Below are 16,200 nucleotides of genomic sequence, written 5' to 3' on the forward strand. Positions count from 1 at the left end.
CCAATACAAAACAAGAAATCATCAAGATCAAACAAGAAGACTTGTCAAGAACAACTTGAAGATCATGAAGAACACTTTGAATGCATGGGGTTTTCGAAAAATGCAAGAAAAAATTTTAAAGCATGCAATTGACACCAAACTTAAAAATTGACTCAAGACTCAAACAAGAACACAAAATATTTTGATTTTTATGATTTTATGATTTTTTTGTATTTTTATTAATTTTTGTTCGAAAATAGAAGTTGGAAAAACGAAAATTAAAAGAAAAATTTTGAAAAATATTTTTGAAAAGAAAATTACCTAATCTGAGTAACAAGATGAACCGTCAGTTGTCCATACTCGAACAATCCCCGGCAACGGCGCCAAAAACTTGGTGGACGAAATTGTGATTACTATCTTTTGAGCTTTAGTATGTATTTACTCTTAGGGCACTGTTTATTTTCTTTATTGGAATTCACAACTCCGTTCAACTAACCAGCAAGTGTACTGGGTCGTCCAAGTAATAACCTTACGTGAGTAAGGGTCGAATCCACAGAGATTGTTGGTATGAAGCAAGCTATGGTTACCTTGCAAATCTCAGTTAGGCAGATTAAACATGATACTTGATTAGATTCAAATAATAAAATAGAAATAATAAAATAAATACTAAAGAGATAGAACACTTATGCAGATTCATTGGTAGGAATTTCAGATAAGCGGATGGAGGTGCTGTAGGGCTCAAGGACGCCTGCTCTCCCACTGCTTCTACTCAATCCTTCTTACTCCTTCCCATGGCAAGCTTTGTATAGGGGTTCACCATCAGCTGTGGCTACTTTCATCCTCTCGGGGAAATATCCTATGCGGCTGTCACTCGCACAGCTAACCAGTCTGGAGGCATCACCCATGGTTGATGGCTACATCCCATCCTCGCAGTGAAAGCTAATGCTCACGCACTCTGTCACAGTACGGCCAATCACCGGTTGGTTCCCGCTCCTACTGGAATAGAATCCCTTGATCCTTTTGCGTCTGTCACTAACGCCCAGCAGGTTGCAAGTTTGAAGCACGTCACAGTCATTCATTACCGGAATCCTACTCGGAATACCACAGACAAGGTTAGACTTTCCGGATTCCCAGGATCCTACTCGGAACACCACAGACAAGGTTGGACTTTCCGGATCCTCATAAATGCCGCCATCTATCTAGCCTATACCACGAAGATTCTGTTGGGGAATCTAAGAGATACACATTCAAGCCTTGTTGCATGTAGAACGGAAGTGGTTGTCAATCACGCGCGTTCATGAGTGAGAATGATAATGAGGGTTATTTACTCATCACATTCATCATGTTCTTGGGTGCGAATGAATATCTTGGAATAAGAATAAGATAGAGACCGAATAAGAGAAAATAGAATTGCATTGATACTTGAGGTACAGCAGAGCTCCACACCCTTAATCTATGGTGTGCAGAAACTCCACCGTTGAAAATACATAAGCAAAAGAGGGTCAGGCATGGCCGAATGGCCAGCCCCCTAAAACGTGATCAATGATCTCCTAAGATGAAGAATAAAACAAAACTGAGACCAAAGATGTCTAATACAATAGATAAATGTCCTATATATACTAGACTAGCTCCTAGGGTTTACATGAGTAAGTAATTGATGCATAAATTCACTTCCGGGGCCCACTTGGTGTGTGCTTGGGCTGAGCTTGATTAATTCACGAGCTGAGGCATTTCTTGGCGTTGAACTTTGAGTTATGACGTGTTTTGGGCGTTCAACTCCGGATCATGACGTTTTTCTGGCGTTTAACTCCAGACAGCAGCATGAACTTGGCGTTTAACGCCAAGTTACGTCGTCATTCTTCGAATAAAGCATGGACTATTATATATTGCTGGAAAGCCCTGGATGTCTACTTTCCAATGCCGTTGAGAGCGCGCCATTTGGAGTTCTGTAGCTCCAGAAAATCCATTTCGAGTGCAGGGAGGTCAGAATCCAACAACATCAGTAGTCCTTTTGTCAGCCTTTTTCAGAGTTTTGCTCAAATCCCTCAATTTCAGTCAGAATTTACCTGAAATCACAGAAAAACACACAAACTCATAGTAAAGTCCAGAAATGTGAATTTAACATAAAAACTAATGAAAACATCCCTAAAAGTAGCTTAAACTTACTAAAAACTATGTAAAAACAATGCCAAAAAGCGTATAAATTATCCGCTCATCAGTGGGGAAGGAAGGTGGCCGAACGTTGTTTAAATAGGAGAGGAGGAGAAATTTTCAAAAATTGGAAAGAGATTTGAGAAGATATGGAAAAAATTTGAGGAGATAATTGAGTTTTTGAAAGAGTCTAGGAAAGGATTTGAAATAGATTTGAAGAAGATTCTAATTTTTGAGATTGGAAGGTGAATGATGAAAGTTTGTAATGTGTTTATGTAAAAAAATATGGATTAAAACAAGAAAGTTTGAAAAAAATTTGAAGTGGGAACAAAATCTCTTCCCCCTGCCTTTCTGGCGTTAAACGCCCAGAATGGTATCCATTCTGGTGTTTAACGCCCATTTGTTGGCCTATTTGGGCGTTTAACGCCCAGCCAGGTATCCTGGTTGGCATTAAACGCCAGAAATTCCTTTATCACTGGGCGTTTTGCTAAACGCCCAGGATGCTGCACACCTGGCGTTAAACGCCCAGAATGGTGCCCATTCTGGCGTTTAACGCCCAAAGTACCCCTTACTGGCGTTTTTTCGCCAGTAAGCTCTTTTTCTCTGCTTTTCGCACTGAATCCTTCTGTAACTCTGTGAATTCCTTCAATTTTGATAATTGCGCTTTAAGAATATGTATCAAACCTTGATTAAACAGAACAGATACCCTTCTAATCACTGGGTTGCCTCCCAGCAAGCGCTTCTTTATTGTCTTTAGCTGGACCTTCACTGAAAATCACTCAAGTTTCAGTTTTGAGCATTCTTGCTCAAAATTGCTTTCAAGATAATGCTTGATCCTTTGTCCATTAACAATGAACTTCTTGTCAGAATCAGTATCCTGAAGCTCAACATATCCATATGGTGATACTCCTGTAATCACATACGGACCCCTCCAGCGGGATTTAAGTTTTCCTGGGAACAATCTGAGCCTAGAGTTGAAGAGCAGGACTTTTTGTCCTGGCTCAAAGACTCTGGATGACAACTTCTTGTCGTGCCACTTCTTTGCCTTTTCCTTATAAATTTTTGCATTTTCAAAGGCATTGAGTCTGAACTCCTCTAGCTCATTTAGCTGGAGTAATCTTTTTTCACCAGCTAACTTAGCATCCATGTTTAGGAATCTAGTTGCCCAGTAGGCTTTATGTTCCAGTTCCACGGGCAGATGACAGGCCTTCCCATACACCAGTTGGTATGGAGAGGTTCCTATAGGAGTCTTGTATGCTGTTCTGTATGCCCACAGAGCATCATCCAAGCTCTTTGCCCAATCCTTTCTACGGGCAATAACAGTCCGTTACAGGATTCTTTTGAGCTCTCTGTTAGAGACCTCAGCTTGCCCATTTGTCTGTGGGTGATACGGAGTTGCTACTTTGTGGCTAATTCCATATCTAACCATAGCAGAGTACAGTTGTTTATTGCAGAAGTGGGTGCCTCCATCACTAATCAGTACTCTGGGAACACCAAACCTGCTGAAGATGTGTTTCTGGAGGAATTTCAGCACGGTCTTGGTATCATTATTGGGCGTGGCAATTGCTTCCACCCATTTAGATACATAGTCTACTGCCACTAGAATATAAGTGTTTGAGTATGATGGTGGGAAGGGACCCATGAAGTCAATTCCCCATACATCAAACAATTCAATCTCTAAGATCCCTTGCTGAGGCATGGCGTAACCATGAGGCAAGTTACCAGCTCTTTGGCAACTGTCACAGTTACGCACAAACTCTCGGGCATCTCTATAGAGAGTAGGCCAGTAGAATCCGCATTGGAGGACCTTGGTTGCTGTTCGCTCACCTCTAAAGTGTCCTCCATATTGTGATCCATGGCAATGCCACAGGATTCTTTGTGCTTCCTCTCTGGGTACACATCTGCGGATTATCCCGTCTGCACATCTCTTAAAGAGGTATGGCTCATCCCACAGGTAGTACTTGGCATCTGAAATCAATTTCTTTCTTTGTACCCTGCTGTACTCCTGGGTATGAACCTCACAGCTTTGTAATTTGCAATATCTGCAAACCATGGAGCTTCCTGAATGGCGAAAAGTTGCTCATCTGGAAAGGTCTCAGAGATCTCAGTAGGAGGGAGGGACGCCCCAACTACTGGTTCTATTCGGGACAGATGATCAGCTACTTGATTTTCTGTCCCTTTTCTGTCTCTTATTTCTATATCAAACTCTTGCAGAAGCAACACCCATCTTATGAGCCTGGGTTTTGAATCCTGCTTTGTGAGTAAGTATTTAAGAGCAGCATGGTCAGTGTACACAATCACCTTTGATCCTACCAGATAGGATCTAAACTTGTCAATGGCATAGACCACTGCAAGTAACTCTTTTTCTATGGTTGTGTAATTCTTCTGTGCATCATTTAGAACACGGCTGGCATAATAAATGACATGCAGAAGCTTGTTATGCCTCTGTCCCAACACTGCACCAATGGCATGGTCACTGGCATCATACATTAATTCGAATGGTAATGTCCAGTCTGGTGCAGAGATGACTGGTGCTGTGACCAGCTTGGCTTTCAGGGTCTCAAATGCCTGCAAACACTGTGTGTCAAACACAAATGGTGTGTCAGCAGCCAGCAGGTTGCTCAGAGGTTTTGCAATTTTTGAAAAATCCTTTATAAACCTTCTGTAGAATCCTGCATGCCCCAAAAAGCTTCTGATTGCCTTAACATTGGCAGGTGGTGGTAATTTTTCAATTACCTCTACCTTTGCCTTATCCACCTCTATTCCCCTTCTTGAAATTTTGTGCCCAAGGACAATTCCTTCAGTCACCATAAAGTGACATTTCTCCCAGTTTAAAACCAGGTTAGTCTCTTGGCATCTTTTCAGGACAAGTGCTAGGTGGTTAAGACAGGAACTGAATGAGTCTCCATATACTGAGAAGTCATCCATGAAGACTTCTAGGAATTTCTCCACCATATCAGAGAAGATGGATAGCATGCATCTCTGAAAGGTTGCAGGAGCATTACACAGACCAAAAGGCATCCTCCTGTAGGCAAACACGCCAGAAGGGCAAGTAAATGCTGTTTTCTCTTGGTCTTGAGGATCTACTGCAATTTGGTTGTAACCTGAATAGCCATCCAAAAAGCAGTAATAATCATGACCAGCTAGTCTTTCTAGCATTTGGTCTATGAATGGTAAAGGAAAATGATCCTTTCTGGTAGCTGTATTGAGCCTTCTGTAGTCAATACACATACGCCACCCTGTGACTGTTCTTGTAGGAACCAGTTCGTTTTTTTCATTGTGAACTACTGTCATGCCTCCCTTTTTGGGGACAACTTAGACAGGGCTCACCTAGGGGCTATCAGAAATAGGATAAATAATCCCAGCCTCTAGTAATTTAGTGACATCTTTCTGCACCACCTCCTTCATGGCTGGATTTAGCCGCCTTTGTGGTTGGACCACTGGTTTGGCATTATCCTCCAATAGGATCTTGTGCATGCATCTTGCTGGGCTAATGCCCTTAAGATCACTTATGGACCACCCAAGAGCTGTCTTGTGTGTTCTTAGCACTTGAATCAGTGCTTCCTCTTCCTGTGGATTTAAAGCAGAGCTTATAATCACTGGAAAAGTGTCACCCTCTCCCAGAAATGCATACTTCAGGGATGGTGGTAGTGGTTTGAGTTCAGGTTTGGGAGGCTTATCCTCTTCCTGAGGAATTTTCAAAAATTCTTTTGTTTCCTCTGGTTCTTCCTGATCAGGCTGAACATCCTTGAAGATGTCCTCTAGCTCTAATTCTAGACTTTCAGTCATATTGATCTTTTCCACCAAAGAGTCAATAATGTCAGTGCCCATACAGTCATTTGGTGTGTCTGAATGCTGCATAGCTTTTACAGCATTCAACTTGAACTCATCCTCATTGACTCTCAGGGTTACTTCCCCTTTTTGTACATCAATGAGGGTTCGTCCAGTTGCTAGGAAGGGTCTTCCTAGAATGAGAGTTGCACTCTTGTGCTCCTCAATTTCCAGCACTACAAAGTCAGTTGGAAAGGCAAATGGCCCAACCTTGACAATCATGTCCTCAATTATGCCTGATGGATATTTAATGGAGCCATCAGCAAGTTGGAGGCATATCCAGGTTGGTTTGACTTCTTCAGTCAACCCAAGCTTCCTGATAGTGGATGCAGGTATTAGATTGATGCTTGCTCCAAGGTCACACAGGGCTGTCTTGGTGCAAGCACCTTCTAATGTGCATGGTATCATAAAGCTTCCTGGATCTTGAAGCTTTTCTGGTAAGCTTTTCAGAATGACTGCACTGCATTCTTCAGTGAGAAATACTTTTTCAGTTTCTCTCCAATCTTTCTTATGACTTAAGATCTCTTTCATGAACTTAGCATAAGAAGGTATTTGCTCAAGTGCCTCTGCAAACGGAATCTTTATTTCAAGAGTCCTTAGATAGTCTGCAAAGCGGGCGTTTCTGAGGATAAGGCATCTTGGCTTTATATTCTTCAACCTTGGTTGCTGCAGGTTTATTCCTTACAGAAGTGGTTGGAGAAGCCTTTTTAGAGGGGTTACTATCAGCACTCGCAGGTGTCTGGTTCCCCTCTGGCGTTTGAACGCCAGGATTGGGTGGAAAATGGGCGTTTAACGCCAACTTTTCCCCCTTTTCTGGCGTTTGAACGCCAGAATTGGGCAGGGAATGGGCGTTTAACGCCAGCTTTCCCCCATTTTCTGGCGTTTGAACGCCAATAGTATTCCTCTCTGGGCTCTTACTGTCCTCAGAGGGATTTTGGACAGTGGTTTGGCTATCCTCTGTCAATTGTTCCTTTATTGACTTTTTGCTACTTTGAGCAGTGTTATTCAATGTCTTTCCACTCCTCAGTTGAACTACTTGGCATTCTTCTGTTATCTGTTTAGATAGCTGCTGTTTTGCCTGATTCAACTGTGATTCTATGTTCTTGTTAGCAATTTTAGTCTCTTGGAGCATCTCTTTAAATTTTGCTAACTGTTTTGTCATCAGGTGTAATTGTTGATTGAGCTCAACCATCTGTTCTTGAGGATTAGGATCAGTGGCTAATGCCATAACTTCTTTTTGTGTAGAGGACTCATTGCTAGAGTACAAATGTTGATTTCTAGCAACAGTATCTATAAGCTCTTGAGCCTCCTCAATCGTCTTCCTCATATGTATAGATCCACCAGCTGAGTAGTCTAGAGACATCTGAACTTTTTCTGTAAGCCCATAGTAGAAGATGTCTAACTGTACCCACTCTGAAAACATTTCAGAGGGGCATTTTCTTAGCATACCTCTATACCTCTCCCAAGCATTATAAAGGGATTCATTATCCTCTTGTTTAAAGCCTTGGATGTCCAGCCTTAGCTGTGTCATCCTTTTTGGAAGGTAAAATTGATTCATAAATTTGTCTGATAACTGTTTCCATGTCTTTATGCTTGCTGTAGGTTGGTTATTTAACCACCTCTTAGCTTGATCTTTTACAGCAAATGAAAACAGTAATAATCTGTAGACATCCTGATCCACCTCTTTATCACGTACTGTGTCAGCAAGTTGTAAGAATTGTGCCAGAAACTTAGTAGGTTCTTCCTGTAGAAGACCGGAATACTGGCAATTTTGCTGCACCATGATAATGAGTTGAGGGTTTAGCTCAAAGCTGCTTGCTTTGATGGGAGGTATACAGATGCTACTCCCATATGCAGCTGTAATGGGGTTAGCATATGACCCCAGAGTCCTTTTGGACTGTTCATTCCCACTTATGTCCATGATGGAGAAAAGGGAATTGATGTGAATAGTAATCAAGATATATATGTATATATATTTTTTTGAAAAGAGGAAAGATAAAAACAACAAAGAGACACCAAACTTAAAATTTTTCAGAAAATCAAACATGAATTTTCGAAAACCTAAAGAAAAACAAAAAGAAGACACCAAACTTAGAATTTTTAAAGATCAAAAAGGGACTAAGGACATGCAAATTCGAAAATTAAAAGAAAAACAAAAGCATGCAATTGACACCAAACTTAAAATATGAAACTACACTCAAATAAAAGACTCTAAACCAACAAAAATAAAACAGTCCTAATCTAAGCAACAAGATAGACCGTCAGTTGTCCAAACTCGAACAATCCCCGGCAACGGTACCAAAAACTTGGTGCACGAAATTGCAATCACACTTTTGCAATCCCGCACAACTAACCAGCAAGTGCACTGGGTCGTCCAAGTAATACCTTACGTGAGTAAGGGTCGATCCCACGGAGATTGTCGGCTTGAAGCAAGCTATGGTTATCTTGTAACTCTTAGTCAGGATATCAATAATTATCAGGGTTGATTGTAAAAAGCAAAAGAACATGAATTAAGTACTTGTTTTGCAGTAATGGGGAACAGGTTGAGGTTTTGGAGATGCTCTGTCTTCTGAACTTCTGCTTTCCTACTGTCTTCTTCTTCAAGCACGCAAGACTCCTTCCATGGCAAGCTGTATGTAGGGTTTCACCGTTGTCAATGGCTACCTCCCATCCTCTCAGTGAAAATGTTCAACGCGCTCTGTCACAGCACGGCTAATCATCTGTCGGTTCTCAATTAGGTCGGAATAGAATCCAGTGATTCTTTTGCGTCTGTCACTAACGCCCAACCTTCAGGAGTTTGAAGCTCGTCACAGTCATTCAATCCTCGAATCCTATTCAGAATACCACAGACAAGGTTTAGACCTTCCGGATTCTCTTGAATGCCGCCATCAATTCTAGCTTATACCACGAAGATTCTGATTAAGGAATCCAAGAGATATCTACTCAATCTAAGGTAGAACGGAGGTGGTTGTCATGCACACGTTCATAGTTGAGAATGATGATGAGTGTCACGGATCATCACATTCATCAGGTTTAGGAACAAGTGATATCTTAGAATGGAAGCAAGCATGATTGAATGAAAAACAGTAGTAAGTGCATTAATCCATCAAGACACAGCAGAGCTCCTCACCCCCAACCATGGGGTTTAGTGACTCATGCCGTAGAAGATACAATGAAAAATGTGTAAAGTGTCATGAGGTACAGATACAATGTCAAAGGATCCTATTAATAGTGAACTAGTAACCTAGGGTTTACAGAAATGAGTAAATGACAGAAAAATCCACTTCCGGGCCCATTTGGTGTGTGCTTGGGCTGAGCATTGAAGCATTTTCGTGTAGAGACTCTTTCTGGAGTTAAACGCCAGCTTTTATACCAGTTTGGGTGTTTAACTCCAATTTTTATGCCAGTTCCAGCGTTAAACGCTGGGAATTCTGAAGCTGATTTGCAATGCCGGTTTGGGCCATCAAATCTCGGGCAAAGTATGGACTATTATACATTGCTGGAAAGCCCAGGATGTCTACTTTCCAACGCCGTTGAGAGCGCGTCAATTGGGTTTCTGTAGCTCCAGAAAATCCACTTCGAGTGCAGGGAGGTCAGAATCCAACAGCATCTGCAGTCCTTTTCAGTCTCTGAATTAGATTTTTGCTCAGGTCCCTCAATTTCAGCCAGAAAATACCTGAAATCACAGAAAAACACACAAACTCATAGTAAAGTCCAGAAAAGTGAATTTTAACTAAAAACTAATAAAAATGTAATAAAAACTAACTAAAATATACTCAAAACATGCTGAAAATAATGCCAAAAAGCGTATAAATTATCCGCTCATCAGCTAGCCACTGCATCTACCCAGGAAAACTCGTATCTCAGATAAGTGAAAGTGTATAAGCCAATAATTAATTCAATATCAATCATTCATTATCATTTTTGTCATTATACATAACACCATTATCATTTTCGCACTTTCTCAACCATAATTCATTACTTCAAAACTTTCTTCCCCATCAAGTAAATTCCTTCTCTAAGTTTTACCCCTCTCTATGATTTAAAAACTAAATTGGGACTTTAGGAGGTAATTATAGAGGTTTGGAAGTTAGAAAATAGGTCAAAAATCACAAAAATCCATTTTTTTTAAAATATGGGTTCCGCGTACTGATGCCATATTTTGCGTATACAGGGGTGTCATTTGCTCAACTCGCGTACGTGACCATTGTCCGCGTACGCGAGCCCCTTGGACAGAGGAGATGTCTCGCATCGCGTGGCACTTGATCGCGTACACGCGTGCGAGCCTGTAAAACTCCCCTCTCACGTATGCATGCATACGTCTGCGTACGCGAGACGTCTAGACAGAGCCGAACATCCACGCCGCATGTGTGTTTGCTTACGCATGTCCTCCATAAAGGTTAGAAAGCTACTAAATCCTGCAGAATTCACTTTTGCACACCAAACTTTCGAAGCGCATAACTTTTTCTTTAAAAATTATTTTTTGTCCGTTCTTTTAACGGTGTAAACTTCACAGACCCAATTTTGTTTTAAATTAAGTTTGGAAAAGTTTGAGGATCCAGAAGCTAAGTTATAGCCAGCCAAAGTTTGGTCAAAAATAAGTTTTTTCCCAAAAATACAAACATCTATTTTTACCAACTTTCATTCAAAAACCAAAATCTCACACCACAAATCATCATCAAATATCACAAACATTTATGCATGGTCTAATGTTATACTCTACTTAATATTTTCATCAACATTACCAAACATTAACATAATTACACATTCCAACCAATCATATGGTCGTCTAGCCTAAGTTTTCACATGACATTATATATTATCTACGAGAAACCAAAACATACCTTGGATGATTTTTTCCTAAGCCAAAATCACCTCCATTCTACCGTTCCTCAAGTGTCCACATCCCCAAAGCCTCACCAAATGGAATTCCAGCCTCCAAGGTTCAATCTCTAACTTTTAATACTGCCAATGGACCTTAATTCAACATAATTCAATCTATTTCCACAACATGTCACCACAATAAACATCAAAGCTTACTAATTCAATAATCCATAAGGAGTTTGAGAATTTTTACCTTCCTCAAGCATCAATAGAACCAAACCCAATCATTTTCTCAATCTAATTCAAACATAGAACATAAAAATCACATAATTTATCAAATTTAAAATCTCAAATTTTCAAATTCTAGGAGAGGAAGGCTGAGTGATAAATTGAGATTTTCTTGTCAAATTGTTTGATTGGTTTTGTAGAGATCGATGCAGTGGTCGCGTGATCATAAACAGTGTGGCGATCGGAACTCTGGATTTGAAGTTATAGGAGATTGAGTGAGAGGTTAGGGTTTGAGCTCTTGCTCCTTCCCTTTCATGGAGTTTCAGCGTGTTTCCCTTTTGATTTGGGGAAGAAGAGCTGAACTTTATGTTTATATATTGGGCCACAGGCCCAGTTTGGGTTTGGTTCAATCGGTTTGGCCCGTTGGTCTAGTTTTGGGCCAAATTCTTTAAAATTAGTATTAAAATTCGTACTTTTAGTATTTCTACCTCTTTAGACTAATAAAATTTAATTTTGTAATTTGTTTGATTAATAAGTAAAATATTGGCTAATTACTCTTTAATTACGCGTGGTTTATAATTTACTCTATCTAATTCACAACTGCATTGCAAGTTAAATCGATTAAGCCAAGAGAGAAGCCGAGCATCATCATTTTTCTCAATTTTTTATATTTCTTGGTTAATTTTAGAAACTTCAGTATTCATTAAAGGGTCATTTTTTAATTTTAATATTGGATAGATGGTTGTATTTTGCTTTGTTATTGAAAGTTAGTCTGTTTCACTCAACTGTGCAAGTCACATTCAAAGAACTCAGAGGGTCAATTTTCATTCACATGAGACCGGACCCTCCGATTTGTACACCCTCAAATCTGAACTTATCACTCTAGAAATTTGATTCTCAAATTTTAATTGATATTTCGTCTAACCCCAAATCTAAGCCTCAGATTTGACTTTCACAACTAAAAAATAAAAAATCACCTCCATATTGAATTAAAATACCCCTAGCTTTTCCATGTCTAACGATAACACAACAACAATTGCTATTACAAAAAAAATGAGCCTTCTAGCATATTATACCCTTTGAAGCTTATTTTTTTAGTAATGAAAATTGTTATTGTGTTATCGTTAGTCATGGAAAACTTGGGTGTTTTAATTCAATATAAAGGTGATTTTTTTTATTGCAAAAATCAAATCTAAGTCACATTGGGAGTTAGGAAAATTTTCAATTAAAATATGAGGGTCAGATTTCTAGAGTGATAAGTTCAAATTTGAGAGTGTACAAATCGAAGGGTTTGATTTATAGGTAGTTAATTTTTTTATTTTCACCGTAAGACAAATCGATAGGTCAAATTTTAAAATAAAAAAAAATAAAATTCATTAAGAATGCATTAGGTTTAGCATGGAACGGTGTCATTTTAAGGTTGCGGGAATTTTTTGTCCCTAAGCCTTTCTGCCACTTCAACGTGGGACACTGTTACGGCCATGTCAACATAACAGCATTCACGTCAGATATCTCCGTTACGTTTCACAATCTCAATTAGACAGAAGGATCCAAATGTCCTGGTTTTGTGAAAGATATCTGACAGTGGAGGCGTACCTACATTCACACTATCTTGATTTGTTGTTCTTAATCTTAATGTGTGATTCTTTAATTTTCTTCAACCAAAATCTACCAAATTCTTATTTATGCTAAATAAAAACTCTCTGATGGAGCAGGGTTGCAAAGTGATTTTGGTATGTAGGAACCAAAAACTTGGAGTTCTATTTATACTTATTTATTGGTTTTCATTAAACCCTAAAGGCCCAAGTAAAATAGAATCTGATTTTACTCTCATTTAAACCAATATCAAAAGTAATAATGATTTATTCTATTTAACATTTATAACCATAAATGAGATTAACTATATACGAATCATATAATATGAAATAGCTAATGTGATTATAATTGATTATATGTATTGCCCACAAATAAATTAAAATTTATAATTTTCTAACAATATAGTGACTCATTTTGTGTACACATAAAACGATCAATAAACAATGATTGTTAATCAACAAATAACAATACATAAGAATGAAAAACAGTTATGCAATAGTAATTACTAAAAGCAAAATCATGTATTTGTTTTCTCAACTAGACTTATGTCGTTTTTGTCTTTTCCGTAGGCTTTTTCCTTCCAAATGTTTGAAACTTCTTCAAAGGTCAATCCTTTTGTCTCTGGCATGTAAATGATCACAAAAACAATTGCAACCACAGTGACTCCCAAGAGAATCATGAAACTCCCACCAAGCCCTATGGCATCAACTACTGAAAGAAAACTAATAGACATTATAACACTACAAATCCAATTCACAGTTGCAGACATGCCACCACATATTCCTCTATACTCTTCAGGATAAATCTCTGAGTTCACTGCCCATGGCACAGGACCCATACCAGGGGCAAAGAATATGATATACAAAGCCAAACCAACAATCGCAAGCCAAGCATATACTTGACTGGCATTGCCATGTCCTATAATAAAGCATGCCACAGAGAGGATGGTCAAGGCTATAGCCACACCTGATAAGCTACCAAGAGTAAGCTTTTTGCGGCCTGAAGCGTCGATAAGATAGATTCCAAGAATTGTGCCACCGGCATTCAAGCCAGAAACAACGAGGGACAAGAACAATGCAGCGTCATTTGATTTGAACCCAGCTAATTGGATTATTATTGGACTATAATACATGACAATGCTAATACCGGTAAATTGTTGGAATGCTTGAAGTCCAGCCCCACATATAAACGCAACTCTAATTTCTTTCAGTTTGAACACATCACTGTAGTTAACTTTGACCTTATTTTTCTGTTCTTTCTCCAAGTGAAATTCGAGAATCTCAATCTCATCTTCTAAACGAGGTGATGGGTAAATCTTGGATAGAACATTAGCGGCTGCTTCTTTCTTATTCTGTAGGTTAAAGAAAAAAAATTCACATACAAGAAGAATAACAATGAATTTCGAATATGTTTTACATGTATTGACATGTATAGGTTTTACCTTAAAATAGAGCCATCTTGGGGATTCGGGGAGGAAGATCATAAAAACTAATTGGACCACTGCAGGTGATCCTGCAACTCCGAGCATCCAACGCCACGTACCCGGGACCTACATGCAAAAAATGATTTTATCAGGAAACTATTTTTACTAAAAAGTTAAATTGATATGAGGAGGTGTATGAATGATTATATCTCTAATACATTCTTTTTTTCAAAAACATATGGTGTATTTACCTTAATTTTTACATATATAGGTCATTATTCTCTTTTTATTTGTCTTATATTAAATTCTTTCTTTTGGAGTCAACAAGATTTGAATTCTAGACCTTTAAATTATAGAAACTACGATACCATGTTGTAAAATTACTTCGCCAAAAAATTTAAGTTTAAAGAAAAAACACATAAATAATTATATCTCTAACAGATTTAATTAGATATTATAAAATCATGATTGAGTACTTAACAAGAAAAACTGTTATTATTGTTGTTACACTTATTATTAACAATCTTGTGGTGGTTAGCAAATTATGTACGCTTACCTTTGTCAAGGCATAATTGATGACAAATGAAAGAAATTGTCCACCGGTAATCATAAGAGCATTGAAGCCAACTAATCCTCCTCTTATTTCAGATGGTGATACTTCTGCAATATAAACAGGAGCAGTAACAGAAGCTGCACCAACACCAAGGCCAACCAAAAAACGGCCTATTATAATAACATAAGGATTTGGTGCAATCGCCATAATAAGTGATCCTACGGCAAAACAAAAATCTGCCACTACAATAGCCATCTTACGCCCTAAAACATCATTAATGTAACCGCCAATGGTAGCACCAAATATTGCACCAACCAAGGCCATAGCAACAATAAGTTCCTGCAAATATGAACACATAAATACACACAAATATATAAAACATAAAAATAAAAAGTAAAGTCTATGGTTATTATTATGATGATTATGGTGGCTATCATATTTAAAAGAATTATTTGATAATAAAAATATTATTTTAAATTTTACAATATTTTACGAAAATTAAAGTTACTGTGTAGACGCCATAACAATAGATATCATATTATGCGCCCAAAACAAAAACTAACATTCATGTATAGGTTACTGAATTCTTCTTCTTCTTTTCCTTACCTTTTTCATAATTTTCAATCAATTCCAAAAAGCCTAGCATTGTTAAGTCGTACTGGGTGTCTTATTTTTTTTAACTTAGGTCGGTCTTGTATTTGTAAGATTTTTATTTTTTTTTCTTTTTGAGATTTTATTTTAAGGTTATGTGGAGATGATATCGTAAATTATCGGATAAGTTGACATGTTTGACTGAATGATCTAACAGTTTGTAATTATAGAAGTAGCTATATTTTTTAATAAATGTTTAATTTTTTTTGACATGTTTGACTAAATGATCTAACAATTTGTTTATTACCTGAAGAAAATAACTATTCTTGACCTGCTCAAAATCCTCTTTTATATACAAGAGGGCACCTGATATCACACCTGCATTCATTTAACGATAAAAAAGAAACAAATATGAGCAATTGTGTGGGTATATATTCCTAAAAAAAATATATTGAAAAATTAGTTTTTTTTTAACTTTTATCTTTAAAAAATTTAGAGTTTAAGATTAGAATTGAATAAAGAGTTTAATATTTAGGATTTAAAATTAAAAATTAAAAAATTACTAAAATTAGCTCTCTAATTGAACTCAAATGCATATATACATTACCAGTATCATAGCCGAATAAAAGACCTCCAATGCCAGCAGTGAGAGTAATTGCAACAATGTAAGAGTTTTGAAAAATTGATATTCTACGCTCAGGATGTTTTTCTAAGTAATTGAAGCTTCCTGCTCTCCTAGAAATATTCATATCTGCTGCGACCATTTTAGCTTGTTCCTTGATTATCAACTATGGTTACACATACAAGATGAGACATCATTTTATAGAGAATAGAAATGTTTAGTTTGGTATTTTAGTTAGTTCTCTTTCACGAAAATTAGTTATATTTGAAGGCATTTTTTGTTTATTCTAGGTAAGACGGCTAAAAATCCATCACTTGCAACAATGTACAAATACAAAACAGTCAAAAATAAAACTGATTAAAGATATTTATAACTGTAATAGGAAAGACAACTCTTCTATTG

The 16,200-nt window shown here is 37.9% G+C and overlaps 1 protein-coding gene across 1 annotated transcript; it reads right to left on the bottom strand.

Moving 5' to 3' along the window:
* Window positions 1–13,126: 13,126 nt before the first annotated feature.
* Window positions 13,127–15,940, bottom strand: LOC130939611 (inositol transporter 1-like). The gene is made up of 5 exons (XM_057867702.1): window positions 15,784–15,940; window positions 15,484–15,554; window positions 14,589–14,924; window positions 14,051–14,158; window positions 13,127–13,960 (listed from the first exon to the last, which is right to left on the bottom strand). The coding sequence occupies exons 1-5, from the start codon at window positions 15,938–15,940 to the stop codon at window positions 13,127–13,129; spliced, it is 1,506 nt and encodes a 501-aa protein (XP_057723685.1).
* Window positions 15,941–16,200: the final 260 nt, after the last annotated feature.

The sequence above is a fragment of the Arachis stenosperma genome, chromosome 7 (assembly GCF_014773155.1).
Source record: "Arachis stenosperma cultivar V10309 chromosome 7, arast.V10309.gnm1.PFL2, whole genome shotgun sequence".
Lineage (NCBI taxonomy): Eukaryota > Viridiplantae > Streptophyta > Magnoliopsida > Fabales > Fabaceae > Arachis > Arachis stenosperma.